General features: G+C 43.1%; 1 protein-coding gene across 1 annotated transcript; it reads right to left on the bottom strand.

Annotated features, from left to right (window-relative positions):
• Window positions 1-909: 909 nt before the first annotated feature.
• On the bottom strand, window positions 910-15,913 carry LOC137378645 (probable G-protein coupled receptor 139). The gene is made up of 2 exons (XM_068048936.1): window positions 15,829-15,913; window positions 910-1,844 (listed from the first exon to the last, which is right to left on the bottom strand). Exons 1-2 carry the CDS (start codon window positions 15,911-15,913, stop codon window positions 910-912), a joined length of 1,020 nt encoding a protein of 339 aa, XP_067905037.1.
• Window positions 15,914-17,703: the final 1,790 nt, after the last annotated feature.

Genomic DNA, 17,703 nt, shown 5'->3' with positions numbered 1-17,703 from the left:
ACAGTGTACAAAAACAAGCAAGATATGGTAAACTGTTCTAAATCACTGGTTGGGTCTCAACTGGAGTATTGTATACAATTCTTTTGGAGGGATGTCCAGGCTTAGTGAGGGAGTGGAGGAGATTTATTAGTATGGTAGCAGGAATGAGGGACTACGTGTGGAGAGACTGGAGAAGCTGGGATTGTTGTTCTTGGAAGAAGTTAAGAGGAGCTTTAATAAAGTTGTTCAAAATCATGAGTTCTGACAACGTGGAGGAAATGTTTGTACTGGCAGTAGTGACAGGAACCAGAGGACGCAGATTGAATGCAATTGGCAAAGGAACCAGAGGGGAGATGGGAATAAAAACATCTAGTCAGTGAGTTATGATCTGGGATGCACTTCCTGATAGGATGGTGGAAGCAGAAATAATAGAAAATTTCAGAAGGGAATTGGATAAATATTGTAAGGGAATCAAAGCTGAGCTGCTCGGAGCTCCGGGATTTGGGCTCTGGTACAATCCTGCTCCTCTGAGCTCTGAATTTAGCGCTGCTCATCGGGATATAACCTTATTTATGAAATGGAACTGAATTCGAATGCTGAGAAGTCTTTTTGTTCACTGTTTGATTAATTTTGATTAGAGATACAGCACTGAAACAGGCCCTTCGGCCCACCGAGTCTGTACCGAACATCAACCACCCATTTATACTAATCCTACACTAATCCCATATTCCGACCAAACATCCCCACCTGTCCCTATATTTCCCTACCACCTACCGATACTAGTGACAATTTATAATGGCCAATTTACCTATCAACCTGCAAGTCTTTTGGCTTGTGGGAGGAAACCGGAGCACCCGGAGAAAACCCACGCAGACACAGGGAGAACTTGCAAACTCCACACAGGCAGTACCCGGAATCGAACCCGGGTCACTAGAGCTGTGAGGCTGCGGTGCTAACCACTGCGCCACTGTGCCGCCCTGTGATGAATCTGAGAATCACAGTGAAAGGATATTTCACAACCTTTTTCAGCTGCTCTCGGAATTTGCTCTGAGTCACTGTGTAGATACAGGTGTTTGTGCAGGTACTGAGGAGCTGGAGCAGGTATCCGATGGTATTTGCGGTGGCTGAAGGGGTAAAGGAATCAGACATGAATGCAATTCGCTGATACAGGAAACACGTAAGATAGGTCGTCCATAAAACAATAAAACTGCCTGAGATAGTGAAGAGTAAAATGATGGATTTTCTGCGTTTGTCCATCTCAGGGTCACTGGGACTCTCTCTATCACTGTCCGCCTGGAGTCTCCGGCGGGCTCTACTAGCTATTAAAATGTGTCTGACGGTCAGAGTGTTGAGAAGCAGAATCAAAACGAACGGGAGCACAGGGGTTAGAAGGCGATGAAGAATCTCGTATGCTGCCCAGAAGATTGAAGTGTAATACTCTGGTTTTGTGATGCAAAACCATTCCAAGTTATTGAAGATGTACTGAGCTTTAAATTTGAAGAACCAGGGAATACTTTCCAAACAGCTCAGCACAGGCACTGCTCCAATAATCACCCTTGCAGTTTTCTCAGTGCAATATTTAGTTTTCAGCTTCTGGCAACAAATGGCCACAAATCGATCAAAGGTGAAAGCAACTGTAAACCAGACAGAAATCTCCGTGGTGGCAACAATGAGCATCGTTACCAAACTACATACGGGAGTAATATCCAGGAAGGAAACTGGGAAATAAACAATTAGCCACCTCAGGATCACATCAGTCATGACAACCATGAGATCGGCCGCTGCCATGGCTACCAGGTAATGAGTGACACATTTGGAGAGACCGCAGTTTCCCCGAGACAGGATCACAATCGCCAGCAAGTTAACTGCAAAAAAAAACAAGGTGAGAATAACTGGTCAAGTTCAAAGCATCAGTTATACAGGATGTTCTGTTGAATTTTCTGCATCTCATATTTGAAAATGACATCTGATTGGACCAGTGTTTACAGCAGGAAACGGTTTGTAAAATTAAGAAAAAAACATATTGTGAATCAATTGAGAGAAATAAAAGCAGCATTAATCTTAAAAACAGACATGAGTTCTGGCCATATGACCTCGGTCAGTGAGGGAGGAGGCCAAGGGAGGAGAGCCGAGTGTCAATGGCATGGGGGCAAAGGAAGAGAGAGAGGTGGGAGGGCCTGGTGTTAACTGGGGCCTAGGACCAGCCTGTTGTTAACCAAGAGAGGGGAAGGCAAGGGAAGAGGGCGGCTTACAGTTAACAGTGGGTGGGGGGTGAGGGAGTGGTGCTGGTGGTGGGAGGGGGAGGTGATGGGGGAGGTCAAGAGGGGAGAGTGAGGGGGGAGTACATGGTCTTAACTAGGCCAGGGATTGAGGGTAGGTGGAAGAAGAGGAGTGCCTGGTCTTAACTGGGGAAGGAGAGAGAGAGTGGATGGCCTGTTGTTAACCCGTGGTGGGTGGAAGTGGTAGGTAGGAAGGTCTGGGAGGAGGGAGCTAATGATTAAGGTGCAACGATCTGTACTAATTCAGCACCTTCAAGTAAGCTCACAGCACAAGGAGGGAGGGAGGAAATTTTATCCCAGGCAGACCCTCAGGCCGTTTCATTACAGTCAACAGATCTTCGGAGGTCTACTTCACTTGGGGTGCAGAGTGTAACAGAGATGTCTCATGTCCAATCAACTGTATGTCATCTGCACATAGACCTTCCTGTGTTGTCTATAGAGCAGATTACTGGTGAGTTAATCTTTATCAACTGGGATAATATGCTCTTCATCCATGTGAATTTTGCTAACTTTGAGAATGTGAGAATCTGCCTGGGGTTTCTGATTCTAATTACATAGAATTTACAGCACAGAAATAGGCCATTCAGCCCAACTGGTCGATGCTGGTCTTTATATTCCATACAAAACATACGAACATACATACAAATTAGGAACAGGAGTAGGCCACTCGGCCCTTCAAGCCTGCTCTGCCATTCAGTAAGTTCATGGGTGAACTGATTACTCCACATTTCCACCTACGCCCGATAACCTTCCACGCCCTTGCTTATCAAGAATCTATCTACCTCTGCCTTAAAAATATTCAAAGATTCTGCTTCTACTGGCTTTTGAGGAAGAGAATTCCAAAGACTCACGACCATCTGAGAGAAAATAATTCTCCTCATCTCTGTCTTAAATAGGGGATCCCTTATTTTTAAACAGTGACCCCCAGTTCTAGATTCTCCCACAAGGGGAAACATTCTTTCCACATCCACCCTGTCAAGACCCCTCAGGATCTTATCTGTTTCAATCAAGTTTCTTCTTACTCTTCTAAATTCCAGCAGACACAAGCCAAGCCTGAACAATCTTTCCTCGTAAGACAGCCCACCCATTCCAGGTATTAGTCTCGTAAACCTTCTTTGTACTGCCTCCAATGCATTTACATCCTTCCTTAAATAAGGAGCCCAGTACTGTACACAGTACTCCAGATGTGGTCTCACCAGTGCCCTGTATAGCTGAAGCATAACCTCCCTACATTTGTATTCAATTCCCCTCACGATTAACAATAACATTCTATTAGCTTTCCTAATTACATGCTGTACCTACATACTAACCTTATGAGATTCATGCACTAGGACACCCAGATCCCTCTGCATCTCAGAGCTCTGCAATCTCTCACCATTTAGAGAATATGCTTTTTTATTCTTCCCGCCAAAGTGGGCAGTTTCACACTTGCCCACATAATACTCCATTTGCCAGGTCTTTGCCCACTCAGTTAACCTATCTATATCCCTTTGTAGCCCCCTTATGTCCTCTTCATAATTTACTTTCCTACCTATGTGTCATCAGCAAATTTAGCAACCATACCTTTGTTCCCTTCATTTTAGTCATTTATATCAATTGTAAAAAATTGACGCCCCAGCACAGGTTCCTGTGGCACACCACTTGTTGCATCTTTCCAACCAGAAAATGACCCATTTATGCCTACTGTCTGTTTCCTGTTAGCTAGTCAACCTTCTATCCATGCCAATATATTACCCCCTACATCATTATTCAAGAAGGGGAGCTGGGATAAACCAGGCAATTACAGGCCAGTGAGTCTAACATCAGTGGTAGGAAAACTATTGCCAAAAATTTGTGAAGCACAGGATTAATCTCCACTTGGAGAGGCAGGGATTAATCAAGGATAGTCAGCACGGCTTTGTCAGGGGGAGATCATGTTTAACAAACTTGATTGAATTTTTCGAGGTGGTAATTTGATGTGTAGATGAGGGTAAAGCAGTTGACGTAGTCTACATGGACTTCAGTAAGGCTTTTGATAAGGCCCCACATGGGAGATTGGTTATGAAGGTAAGAGCCCATGGGATCCAAGGCAACTTGGCAAATTGGATCCAAAATTGACTTAGCGGCAGGAGACAGAGGGTGATGATCAAGAATTGCTTTTGTGAGTGGAAGCCTGTGACCGATGGTGTCCCACAGGGATCGGTGCTGGGACCCTTGCTGTTTGCAGTGTACATTAATGATTTGGACGTGAAAATAGGAGGTATGATCAGTAAGTTCACAGATGACACAAAAATTGGTGGTGTCATAAATAGTGAGGCAGAAAGACATGGATTATAGGACGATTTCGATGGGCTGGTAAGATGGGCAGAGCAGTGGCAAATGAGAAGGGGCAGAGGGTCAAGGCTACGGGCCAAGTGCTGAAAAATGGGATTGAAGTATATAGGTGCTTGATGGCCGGCACAGACACGATGGGCTAAAGGGCCTGTTTCCGTACTCTTTGTTTGTAACTCGATGACTCTATGACCATGAGCTTTTATTTTCTGCAATGACCTTTGATGTGGCACCTTATCAAATGCCTTCTGGAAATCTAAGTACAATACATCCACTGGTTCCCCTTTATCCACAGTACATCTAACTCCCTCAAAGAACTCAAATAAATTGGTTAAACCTGATTTCCCCTTCACAAAACCATGTTGACTCTGCCTGATTACCTTGAACTTTTCTAAGTGCCCTGCTGTAACGTCTTTAATAATAGCTTCTAACATTTTCCCTCAGACAGATGTTAAGCTAACTGGCCTGTAGTTTCCTGCTTTCTGTCTTCCTCCCTTTTTGAATAAAGGAGTTAAATTTGCTATTTTCCAATCTAATGGAACCTTCCCCATATCTAGGGAATTTTGGAAAATTAAATCTAACGTATTAACTATCTCACTAACCACTTCTTTTAACACCCTAGGATGAAGTCCATCAGGACTCGGGGACTTGTCAGCCCGCAGCTCCAACAATTTGTTCAGTATCACTTCCTTGGTGATTGTAATTTTATTGAGTTCCTCCCTCCCTTCCATTTCCGGACTTACAGCTAACACTGGGATAAAAACAAGAAATGCTGGAACCACTCGGCAGGTCTGGCAGCATCTGTGGAAAGAGAAGCAGAGTTAACGTTTCAGGTCAGTGACCCTTCTTCGGAACTGACAAATATTAAAAATGTCACAGGTTATAAGCAAGTGAGGTGGGGGTGGGGCAAGAGATAACAAAGGAGAAGGTGCAGATTGGACAAGGCCACATAGCTGACCAAAAGGTCATGGAACAAAGGCAAACAATATGTTAATGGTGTGTTGAAAGACAAAGCATTAGTACAGAAAAGGTGTTGACGAACTGAATATTGAACAGCAGCAAGTGCAAACATGAAAAAAAAACAGTGGGTAAACAAACTAAGATGAAATGAAATAAATGCAAAAAAAGGTTGTAAAAAATGTAAAAAAAGAAAAAAAGAAATAAGAAAAAACAACTAAAAATGAAAGTAAAATGGGGGGCTGTCATGCTCTGAAATTATTGAACTCAATGTTCAGTCCAGCAGGCTGTAGTGTGCCTAATCGGTAGATGAGATGCTGGTCCTTGAGCTTGCGTTGATGTTCACTAGAACACTGCAGCAATCCCAGGACAGAGATGTGAGCATGAGAGCAGGGGGAAGTGTTGAAATGGCAAGCAACTGGAAGCTCAGGGTCCTGCTTGCGGACTGAGCGAAGGTGTTCCACAATGCGGTCTCCCAGTCTGCTCTTGGTCTCCCCAATGTAGAGGAGACCACATTGTGAGCAGCGAATACAGTATACTACATTGAAAGAAGTGCAAGTAAATCGCTGCTTCACCTGAAAGGAGTGTTTGGGGCCTGGGATAGTGAGGAGAGAGGAGGTAAATGGTCAGGTATTACACCTCCTGCGATTGCAGGGGAAGGTGCCATGGGACGGGGATGAGGTGGTGGGGGCAATGGAGGAGTGGACCAGGGTGTCGCAGAGGGAACGATCCCTTCGGAATGCTGACGGGAAGGGAGGGGAAGATGCGACTGGTAGTGGCATCACGCTGGAGGTGGCGGAAATGGCGGAGGATGATCCTTTGGATATGGAGGCTGATGGGGTGGAAAGTGAGGACAAGGGGAACCTTGTCACGGTTCTGGGAGGGAGGGGAAGGGTTGAGGGCAGAGGTACGGGAAATGGGCTGGACACGGTCTGCCGGACACTCCGCAATATTTTGCTTTTATTTTAGGTAATATTGGGATGTTACTTGCATCCTCTATAGTTGAAGACCGATGCAAAATATCTGATCAATTCATCTTCCTACTCCCACCCCTCTTTAGCTAACCCTATCGTCATATTCTTCTATTCTTTTCTCCCTCTTGTGATTATCTAGCTCCCTCTTCAATGCATCTATGCTATTTACCTCAACTACTCCCTTTGTTAGTGAGTTGCTGTCGATGTTTACACATTCGGGCGGCACAGTGGCGCAGTGGTTAGCACCGCAGCCTCACAGCTCCAGCGACCCGGGTTCAATTCTGGGTACTGCCTGTGTGGAGATGCAAGTCCTCCCTGTGTCTGCGTGGGTTTCCTCCGGGTGCTCCGGTTTCCTCCCACATGCCAAAGATTTGCAGGTTGATAGGTTAATTGGCCATTATAAATTGCCCCTAGTATAGGTAGGTGGTAGGGAAATATAGGGACAGGTGGGGATATGGTAGGAATATGGAATTAGTGTAGGATTAGTATAAATGGGTGGTTGATGGTCGGCACAGACTCGGTGGGCCAAAGGGCCTGTTTCAGTGCTGCATCTCTAAACTAAACTAAAAAACAATTCATTTGCCAATGTAATGTCTCAGACCCTGAAGCAATAAACATATATCGAGGATCCTCCCAGATTCCCAGTAAGGGCCTTCCTGACGAGGAGGCATTGAACTCAGTGTTGATTCTCCACAATTCCTGCCTACACCTGCCTTTTGTCATTGCACTGGACAGAGGGGGAATAGAGAAGCTGCAAATGTTACAAGTGTCAGGGACAAGCTGGATCACAGGAGTCTCAGCTCAATCTCCTGAAAGGCATTCACCACCTGCTCGCCAACAATGTTGTCTGCAGAATGGAATCTGAACTGAACTCTGTGTCTGTTGAGTGTATTGAGGGGTTCAGACGCTGAGAGCAGTTGTGTTTGATTTCATTTGGCCCTTTGGGAAGAACTGCTCACAGACAGGATACACTTAATGTCTGCTCTCTTTCTAACTTAGCGTTTCTCTCAGGAATTTCCTTTGTGCCATTCCACTCTGAAAGAATTAGAATTCGAACATTACAGCGCAGTACAGGCCCTTTGGCCCTCGATGTTGCGCCGACCTGTGAAACCATCTGACCTACACTATTCCATTTTCATCCATATGTCTATCCAATGACCACTTAAATGCCCTTAAAGTTGGCGAGTCTACTACTGCTGCAGGCAGAAAGGGAGGGATTTCCTCTGCCATATGCTGTTCCATACTCTGCACTTCTTCACCCTTTTCTTCCATCAGGATATATTCTGGTGAAACATTCTACCATTTGGTATGGTGGTTGGTCCAGTGGAGGATTCCCTTCTCCGGGATCTTTCCGAGCACCACTGGAGACCCGGGATGGAGATTATTGGCCTTCAATCACCAACTGAGACAAGGCCTGGCTGTCCACTCTTTCCAGGGCCAGAAGAAAATCAATATTGACACATCTCATCCGTCTCTTTTTCTGTTACCTGAAGGAGTGCATCTCTATTTTTGATTGTATTTCATCCCTACAATGCTAATCCTAGGTCATCCAGTGTGCAGGGTGAGCAGCTGGAATGATCTTCTGAGCCTGGCAAAAGTCACCAGTTACAGGATGTGCAAGATTGTCAGGAATGATTTTGCTTCCTACTTGTACAGACCTGGGATTGAACCCAAAACTTAACGTCCTTTCTGGCACAAACACACAGTGGTCAGTGAATCATGGATTCACATGGGTTCGAATTATTGATGAAACAAAAAGTAATCTTACAAACGATATTGCTGCACTCTTACACCAGCTCCTGCTCATGTATCTTTCTTTTCTAATTCAGCTGTAGTTGTGGTAATTTATTCCACTGAATATTCTTTCAAACAACAATTTTTATTTTAGGCAGCACCTTCAAATTAGGGAAATTCCTCAAAGCATAAGGAAAAAATTGACACTGAACCGAAAAGGAGCATATTAGGAGGGTTGACCAAAAGCTTTAGAGGTGGGTTTCAAGGAATGTTTAAGAGCAGAAAAAAGTGCAGAGGTGGGGGAGGGGAGTTCCAGAGCATGGGATCCAGGTAGCTGCAAGGATGGCCACCAGTGGTCGGGTGGAGTGAAGGGGTTCACAAGTGGACAGTTAGAGGAATGAGAGATCAGAGGGGGTTTTAGGGCTGGGGAAATTTATAGAGAAATTTATAAGGGCGGCGCAGTGGTTAGCACCGCAGCCTCACAGCTCCAGCAACCCGGGTTCAATTCTGGGTACTGCCTGTGTGGAGTTTGCAAGTTCTCCCTGTGTCTGCGTGGGTCTCCTCCGGTTGCTCCGGTTTCCTCCCACAGCCAAAAGACTTGCAGGTTGATAGGTGAATTGGCCGTTATAAAATTGCCACTAGTATAGGTAGGTGGCAGGGGAATATCGGGACAGGTGAGGATGTGGTAGGAATATGGGAATAGTGTACGATGAGTATAACTGGGTGGTTAATGGTCGGCACAGACTCGGTGGGCCGAAGGGCCTGTTTCAGTGCTGTATCTCTAAATCTAAAAATCTACATCTCATTTAAAGAGAAGGAGGGGTGGGCGATGAAGGAATTTAAACAGGAGAAACAGAGGTTTAAATTGGAGACACTGGGGAAACCAGGAGCTAAATGAAGCTCAGTGAGCACAGGGTGAGTAGGAGTTTGTACTGGATAGGATAGGAGCAGCAGTGTATTAGATGGAGATGAATGGAGGTTAGAATGGGCAGAAAGAACATTACAAAGGAGGAGGTGTTGGAGGTTTGGAAGCGCATTAAGGTGGATAAATCCCCAGGGCCTGACCAGGTGTATCCTAGGATGCTATGGGAAGCAAGGGAGGAGATTGCTGGGGCCCTGGCAGATATTTATGTATCATCATTAGCCACGGGTGAGGTACTGGAAGACTGGAGGATAGCTAATATTGTGCCTTTATTTCAGAAGGGCAGCAGGGATAAGCCAGGGAACGACAGGCCGGTGAGCCTTACATCAGTGGTGGGAACGTTATTGGAAGGGATTCTGAGAGACAGGGTTTAAATGCATTTGGAAAGGCAAGGTCTGTTTAGTGATAGTCAGCATGGCTTTGTGCATGGGAAATCATGTCTCATGAATTTGATTGAATTTTTTGAGGAGGTGACCAAGAGGATTGACGAGGGCAGGGCGATGGATGTTGTCTACATGGACTTTAGCAAGGCCTTTGACAAGGTCCTGCATGGTAGGCTGGTCCAGAAGGTTCGAACACATGGGATCCAGGGTGAACTAGCAAATTGGATACCAAATTGGCTTGGTGACAGGAGGCAGAGGGTGGTAGTGGAGGGTTGTTTTTCAGATTGGAGGCCGGTGACCTGTGGTGTGCCGCAGGGATTAGTGCTGTGTCCTCTGTTGTTTGTCATATATATTAATGACTTGGATGTGAATTTAGGGGGCATGATCAGTAAGTTTGCAGATTACACCAAAATTGGTAGTACAGTGGACAGAGAAGAAAATTGTCTAAGGTTACAACAGGATATAGATCGACTGGGAAAGTGGGCAAGGGATTGGCAAATGGAATTTAACGCAGACAAGTGTGAAGTGATGCATTTTGGGAAGTTAAACCAGGGCAGGACATATACAGTGAATGGCAGAGCCCTGGGGAGTGTCGTTGGTGTCTTCCTTGGGTGCAGGTACATAGTTCCCTGAAAGTGGCAACACAGGTAGGCAGGCTGGTGAAGAAGGTGTGTGGCATGCTTGCCTTCATTAGCCTAGGCATTGAATACAAGAGATGGGACATCATGTTACAATTGTACATAGCGTTGGTTAGGCCGCATTTGGAGTGCTGTGCGCAGTTCTGGTCGCCACACTAAAGGAAAGATGTGATTAAGCTAGAGAGGTACTTGAATGAGAAAGGCATAGAGGGATATGGAATTAGTGCAGGCAGGTGGGATTAGTATAGAGAGGCATTATGGACGCAATGGGCCGAAGGGCCTGTTTCTATGCTGTACAACTCTCTGACTCTAAAGACCATTTGATCCACCTTCAATTCCAACATCCAGTAAAACCCCATAATGTGTCCGCACAATACAATATTCAGTAGTTTCTCACATGCTCCCGGGTTTCTGTTCCAGTATCGAGACCAAATCTAGAGCTTGATGACTTTTGGTGTGAAGAACTTCCTGAAATCTGACCCACTGTCATGGTTTGGTCTGAAATAGTGCCCAGAATGTTCATTGTTCTAGACTTTTTACATTGGAAAATACATCTTTCAGTCACTCCTTTCAAGGCTGAAAAAGCCAGGTTTTTCTACTTTTCCTTCACAACTTGTTCTTAGTGCCCAGAGTTCTTCTGGCTGTTCTCTAAACTGGTTCCTTTTCCACTCAGGATCAGAACGTGAGTGAGTGAGTGCTCAGTTTGAGCAATGCTCCTTCATTTTGATTCCAATGTTGTCAATACATGATTCTGTATTAAATTTATTTGGTTTAATATTACTGCACCGTGATCTTGACAACTGGCCAGTTGGTCCTCTAACATTTTGGGATTATGTTTGACAATTACATCACCATTTCTGAAGTAAACATGTTTTCACAGCAACATCTTTGAAGGGCTATCCAATTAGTCCTGCTCTTTCCCCATAACCCTGCAATCTTTTCCCATTCAAGTATTTATCCAGTTCCCTTTTATTATTGAATCTGCCCTTTCAGGCAATGCCTTCCAGATCACAACATCTTGCTGTATAAAAGGTGACCTCATGCTACCTCTGGTTCTTTTGCCAATGATCTTAAATCTGTGTCCTCTGGTTACTGAACATTAACCCATTGGTAACAGTTTCTCCTTATTTAATCTATCAAAACCCTTCATCATTTTGAACGTCTCGATCAAATGTCCTCTTAAAATTCTCTGCTCCAAGGACAAGCCAGCTTTTCTGGTCTCTCCAAGTAACCGACGTCATTCATTCCTGGTACCATTCTGGTAAATTTTCTCTGCACCTTCTCTAAATGCGTGGCTTTATTTCTAAAATGTGTTGCACAGAATTGGCCAGAATACTCCAGCTCAGGCCTAACCGGTGTTTCATCAATGTTTAGCAAAGTGCCCATGCTTATTTCCTCTATTCCATTATTAGTAAAGCCAAGAAACCCATATGCCTCTGTAACAGCCTTCTCAACTTGCCCTGCTATCTTCAAAACTTTGTGTACATACCTCTTCAAGTCTCACTTCCTGAACCCCCTTTAAAATTGTACCATGCCCTTCATATTGTCAGCCCTCGTTCTTTCTACCAAAATTAATAAACTTATACTACAGTGCATTAAATTTCATCGGCCATGTGTCTGCCCATTTCACCAGTCTGAGTCCTGAAGTCCGTCATTATACGAACATATGAATTAGGAACAGAAGTAGGCCATTCAGCCCCTCGAGCCTGCTCCACTGTTCCATAAGATCCTGGCTGATCTGTTGGTGTTTGGAATTCCACACTCCCATCTACCCCCAATAACCATTGATGACATTGCCTAACAAGAATCTGCCTAGCTCTGCCTTAAATATATTCAATGACACCACCTCACTACTTTCTGAAACAGAGAGTTTCAGAGTCGCACAACCCTCTGAGATAAAAAAAAAATTCTCCTCATCTCTGTCCTAAAAGGGTGACCACTAACTTTAAAACAGCCCTAGTTCCAGACTCACACACAAGAGGAAACATCCTCTCTACATCCACCTTGTCAAGACACTTCAGGATCTTATAAACTTCAATCAAGTCTCCCCTCACTCCACTAAACTCCAGTGAAATCAAGCCCAGTCTGTCCAATATTTCCTCATAAGACAACCTTCTCATTCCAGGTATCAATCTAGTAAACCTCCTCTGAACTGTCTCCAATGCATTCACATCCTTCCTTCAATCAGGAGACCAAAACTGCACACAGTATTCAAGATGTGGTCTCACCAATGTTCTGTATACTGGAGCATAATATCCTTACTTTTATTCAAAATTCCTCTCATCAGCAAGGATAGCCTTCTTTATTACCTGCTGTACCTGCATTCTAATTTTTTGTAACTCATGCACGAGAAAACCTAGATCCCCTCGCACCTCAGAATTCTGAAGTCATTCTCCATTTAAATAATCCTCGGCTTTTTTATTCTTCCTGCCGAAGTGAACAACTTCACATTTTCTCACATTATGCTCCATCTTCCAGATCCTTGCCCACTCACTCAGCCTATCTATATCACTCTACAATCTCCTTTTGACCTCTTCACAACATACTTTCCTAACTATCTTTGTGTCATCTTCAAATGTAGCTCCTATGCCATCAGTTCCCTCATCTAAGTCATTAATATCAATTATAAAATGTTGAGGCCTCAGCACAGACCCCTGTTTTCTCCAGCCAGCCAATCTTTTTTTCTGTGCTGCTATGTTAGCCCCTACACCATGAGCTCCTACATTGCACATAAACCTTTTATGTGGCACCTTGTCAAATACCTTCTGGAAATCCAAGTACAGACGTCAATGGGCTCCCCTTTATCCACAGTACATGTTACTCCTTCAAAGAACTCCAACAAATTGGTTAAACATGATTTCCCTTTCACAAAACCCTGCTGACTATTTCCGATTACCTTGAGTTTTTGTCAGTACCCAGCTACAAACTCCTTAATGACTGATTATCACACCTTCTCCACAACAGACAGCAAGCTAACTGGCCATTAGTTACAGGTTTTCTGCTTCCCCCACTTCCTGAATAGAGGGGCTTTCCAGTCTGATGACACCTTTCCAGAATCTAGCGAATTTTGCAAAATTAACATTAACGCACCTACTACCTCATTAGCCATCTCTTTTAAGACCCGAGGATGAAATCGATCAGGACCCAGGCCCGCAGCTCCACAAGAAAGGAGTCAGTGACCTTCCAAATATCTTTGGTCAGTGCCACTTCTCTGGTGATTGTAATTTCACCAAGTTCCTCTCATCCTTCCACTTCCTGATAAACAGCTGTTACTGGAATGTATTTTGTATCCTTTATAGAGAAGACAGAAGCAAAATATTAGTTCATTGCATCCGCCATTTCCTTATTACCTACTATTAACTCCCCATTCTCACTCTCTAGAGGACCAACACTTACTTTACTTACTCTTTTCCTTTGTAAATACCTGCAGAAACTCTTGCTATCCATTTTTACATTTCCAGCTAGCTTCCTCTCATACTCTAATTTCTTTCTCCTAATTAACCTTTTAGTCATTCTCTGCCATTCTTCATATTCTGACCAATCATCTGAACTGCCACTCATTTTTGTGCAATTACATGCTTTTTCCTATTGTTTGATGCTTTCCTAAACTCCTTTAGTTAACGACGGATGGCAGGTCCTCTCGCGAGAATTTTTCTTTATGGTAGGAATATAATTATTCTGAGTATTCTGAAATATCCCCTTAAATGTCTGCCACTGCTTCGCTATTGATCTATCAACCCAGTTCACATCATCTTGCTCAGCTTTCATGCCCACATAGTTACCCTTATTCAAGTTTGAAGTACTAGTCTCAGACCCACTCTTCTCTCTTTCCAACTAGATGTAAAATTCAATCATATTGTGGTTGCTTCTACTTTTACTCTGATGTCATTAATTAATCCTGTCACCTTACGCAATACCAAGTCTAATATAACCTGATCTTTGGTTGGTTGCAGAACACGCTGTGGTCCTCTGAGAAACTGGCTTGAAAGCATTCTATGAACTCCTCATCCAGGCTAATATTGTCAATCTGATTTTTCCAGTTTATATGTAGATTAAATTCACCCATGATTATTGCCATCCCATTTTCACAAGCACTTAATATTTCTTCTTGTACACTTCATCCTGCATTGTGATTACTGTTCAGGGGCCTGTAGACACTCCCACTGGTGACTTCTTTCCCGTACTATTCCTCATCTCCACCAAAACTGATTCTCCATCCTGATCTCCTGAACTAAGGCCCAAGGTCCTATTATCCTATTGTTTACTACATTTCCAAGTTGTGTGTCACCTGGAAGCTTTGAAATGATGCCCTATATATCTAACACAATGTCATTAACATATATTAAAAAGAGCAGTTCTCCCAACACTGACTCCAAGTGTATACCACTGTATACCTCCTTCTAGTCTGAAAAATAAATGCCCACCACAACTTTCTGCCTCTGAGCCAATTTCATAGTGACACAGCCACTTTCCTTTTAATCCCATGGACGACAGTTTTGATAACAAGTCTTTAATAAGTGAAGAATTTTGTCAACCACCTATCTAAAATACATGGACATAACATCAACTGTGCTACTTTCATCCTTTGCTCCAACAAAGTCAATTAAGTTTGTTTTCTGCCTATTTGAAATGCATTACACTTATTACTTGACATAGATCATTGTTGAGCCCAGAACATGCCTTGCCCATAAATCTCTAGTAATCTCCTTTCAGGCTCACGTTCCCCTTTCCCCTTTACAATCTTCTCAATGGCCTCCTAAACATCTGCGAAAAGAGCAGGAAGAGGAAGTGAGGCAACACATGAGGTCAAGCATCTCACAATGGATTCCACGATCATTATTATTATCAGAATCATATTAAGCAAATACCATATCTGCAGTGTATACACACTGAAAACAGACTGCAGATGAAGATGTAATGAAGATATCAGACACAGTGCCACATTATCAGACCTCCAGAAATAAAACAGTCAAAATGTAAAGACATCAGTAGCTTCGGTTTTGCAGCATTATTCACCCCAAATCAGCCAAATTACGTTCAGTGCAAAATAGTATTTGCATGATCTTTTGTGTTAGCTTAAAAATATTTCGCTAGATACTGGTACTGTCCACAAAACTGTCCACGTTTCCAGATCTAATCCATCACCATGGACAATTTTCACCAATTCTCCCTATTCATGAGCCTTCAAGGAGGCTCCCAAAATTAAGCTGTTTTGTTTAGGCACAAGGACACTAATAGACATGTTTTAAAATCATTTCAACATTACTTTTTTATTACTAAGAAACTGACTATTGTATATCAATGTAACTGGTAAACAGTTCTGTACAGCTTTTCAAATTCATTTTCAATTATTTAAATCTTAGATTTCAAATGCTTATTTTTTGCGTTAAATCCATTTTCAACTGTATTAATAAAGCTGCATGAGATTATCACTCTTAAATATATCAAGAAATATCTGTAATGCACTCCAAAATGCTGACCGATCGTGCTGGTTCATGGCAGATTTTATTTTCAGAGACATTCAAATGAGTTTGAACAGAACTTGAGGAAAGAAGCATTTCTCAAAACTAGCGCAATTTGCACTCAGATCGCAGAAACACTTCACCAATGACACAACAAGGAATAGATATTAGGAACTTATTAGTAACTTACTGGGCACTCCAATGGCACCAAGCACAGGACAATAAATGATCTCAACATCAGCGAGTGTCGGTATTAAATTGAACAAATATTTCATGCTCAGTTTAAAGCAAGAACTCCAACTTTAACTGAAACTGTGATCATCTAAAGGAGCCTTTATACATACACAACAAATCCTCCAGGGACATAATTAGGTTGGGTGATCATTGATATTGCTTCCAGTCATTTGAACAAACAGATCTGAGAGAGGCAAACAGCATTAGCATCGAGTAGTTCAGAAGTAGGAGGGATAAGACAGGGTATTGGGGGGGGGTGCGGTTTGGGGCATAGAGGAATGTGTGATATCTAAAATGGGTCTGTCGCGCAGGTGTGTACGTACCTGCAGTGTGGTCAATGAGGTTGGAGGGCTGCAGGCTCAAGTAGCTACATGGGATTATGGTAATATGGTAATAATGGAAAAGATAAACTAACACTCTCTGTCTGACTGTCTTTTTGCAAACCGTACACCCGAATGAGTAACTCCACCCCACCCCTAACTTCTACTTAAATAATAAACTTTGATCCATGTTATATTTGTGCTCATCAAATAGAGGAATATGAATCTTCAGAAATCAGTTTAATTCTGGTCATTTAACGTCAGCATTAGGCCTGCTGATCAGGTGTTTTAGAGGGCGATGTGCCTGAAAATGGACTTTATTCTGCTTCAACCTTCAAAGACCACCACAACTGTTCCAAAGTAATATAGTATTATTATCATTATTACTTTTATCAACATGAAAAAAGGAAATTAAAATCAAAGAAATGTGACCAATTTGGGAGCAAAAAGGGAATCAGCTTTCGAGCAGAGAACATGGAAGAGGTAATCAGTACTTTATTAATCTGTCCTCAGAAAACAAGAAGATGCTGCTGCCAAAGTCTGAGAATAATGGGGTGGGAGTAGAGAAATTGGATATGGTAAACTGTATGAAAAGAATAAGAACATAAGAAATAGGAGCAGGAGTAGGCCATTTGGCCCCTCGAACCTGCTTCACCATTCAAGAAGATCATGAATGATCTGATTTTTGTCTTAACTCCACTATCTGCCCCCCATAACCCTTGATTCCCTTGTCAATCGAAAATCTGTCAAAGTCAGCCTTGAACATATTCAATGACCCAGCCTCCCTTGCTCACTGTGGAAGAGAATTCCAGAAACTAATGACCCTCTCGGAGAAGAAATTCCTCCTCATCGCCATCTTAAATGGGAGTCCCCTAATTTGTAAATTGTGACCTCTTGTTCTAGTTTCTCCCACAAAGGGAAACATCCTCTCTGCATCTACCCTGTCCAGCCCCTTCAGAATCTTGTGTGGTTCAGTAAGATCACCTCTCGATCTTCTAAACCCCAATGACTATTGGCCGAACCTGCTCAAACTTTCCTCATAAGCCAAACCCTTTGTCCCAGGAATCAGTATAGTGAACCTCTCTGGTCTGCTTCCAATGCAAGTATGTCCCTCCTTAAATAAGGTGACTTACACAGTTCTTTAGGTGCAATCTCACAAATGCCCCTTTGAGTTGTAGCAAGATGTCCCTACTTTTATATTCCTCTTGCAATAAGGGTGAATGTCCCATTTGCCTTCATAACTACTTGCTGTTTTTGCATCCTGACTTTTTGTGATTCATGTACAAGGACCTCCAGGGTCCCTCGGTACATCAGCACTCTGCAGTCTCCATCCATTGAAATAATATTCTGCTTTTCTATTTTTCCTGCCAAAGTGGACAAACTCGCATTTTTCCACATTATACTCCATCTGCAATTTTTTTCCCATTCACTTAACCTATTGTTACGACCGGCTGCTCCAGTCAAAGCCCCCAATCAAAATATGAAACTCTGATTGTGCTGGGAGAAACACA

This window comes from Heterodontus francisci, chromosome 17 (genome assembly GCF_036365525.1).
Source record: "Heterodontus francisci isolate sHetFra1 chromosome 17, sHetFra1.hap1, whole genome shotgun sequence".
In the NCBI taxonomy this organism is placed as follows: domain Eukaryota; kingdom Metazoa; phylum Chordata; class Chondrichthyes; order Heterodontiformes; family Heterodontidae; genus Heterodontus; species Heterodontus francisci.
Note: the sequence above shows the minus strand (reverse complement) of the source record. Positions and strands in the feature narration are given on the sequence as shown.

Bases quoted from the DNA above. Each gene is read 5' to 3' on its own strand.
- LOC137378645 (XM_068048936.1), bottom strand. From the start codon at position 15,913: ATGAAATATTTGTTCAATTTAATACCGACACTCGCTGATGTTGAGATC. The intron at 1,845-15,828 runs GTAAGTTACTAA...TTTTTTTTGCAG, and splicing joins TGGTGCCATTGGAGTGCCCA to TTAACTTGCTGGCGATTGTG.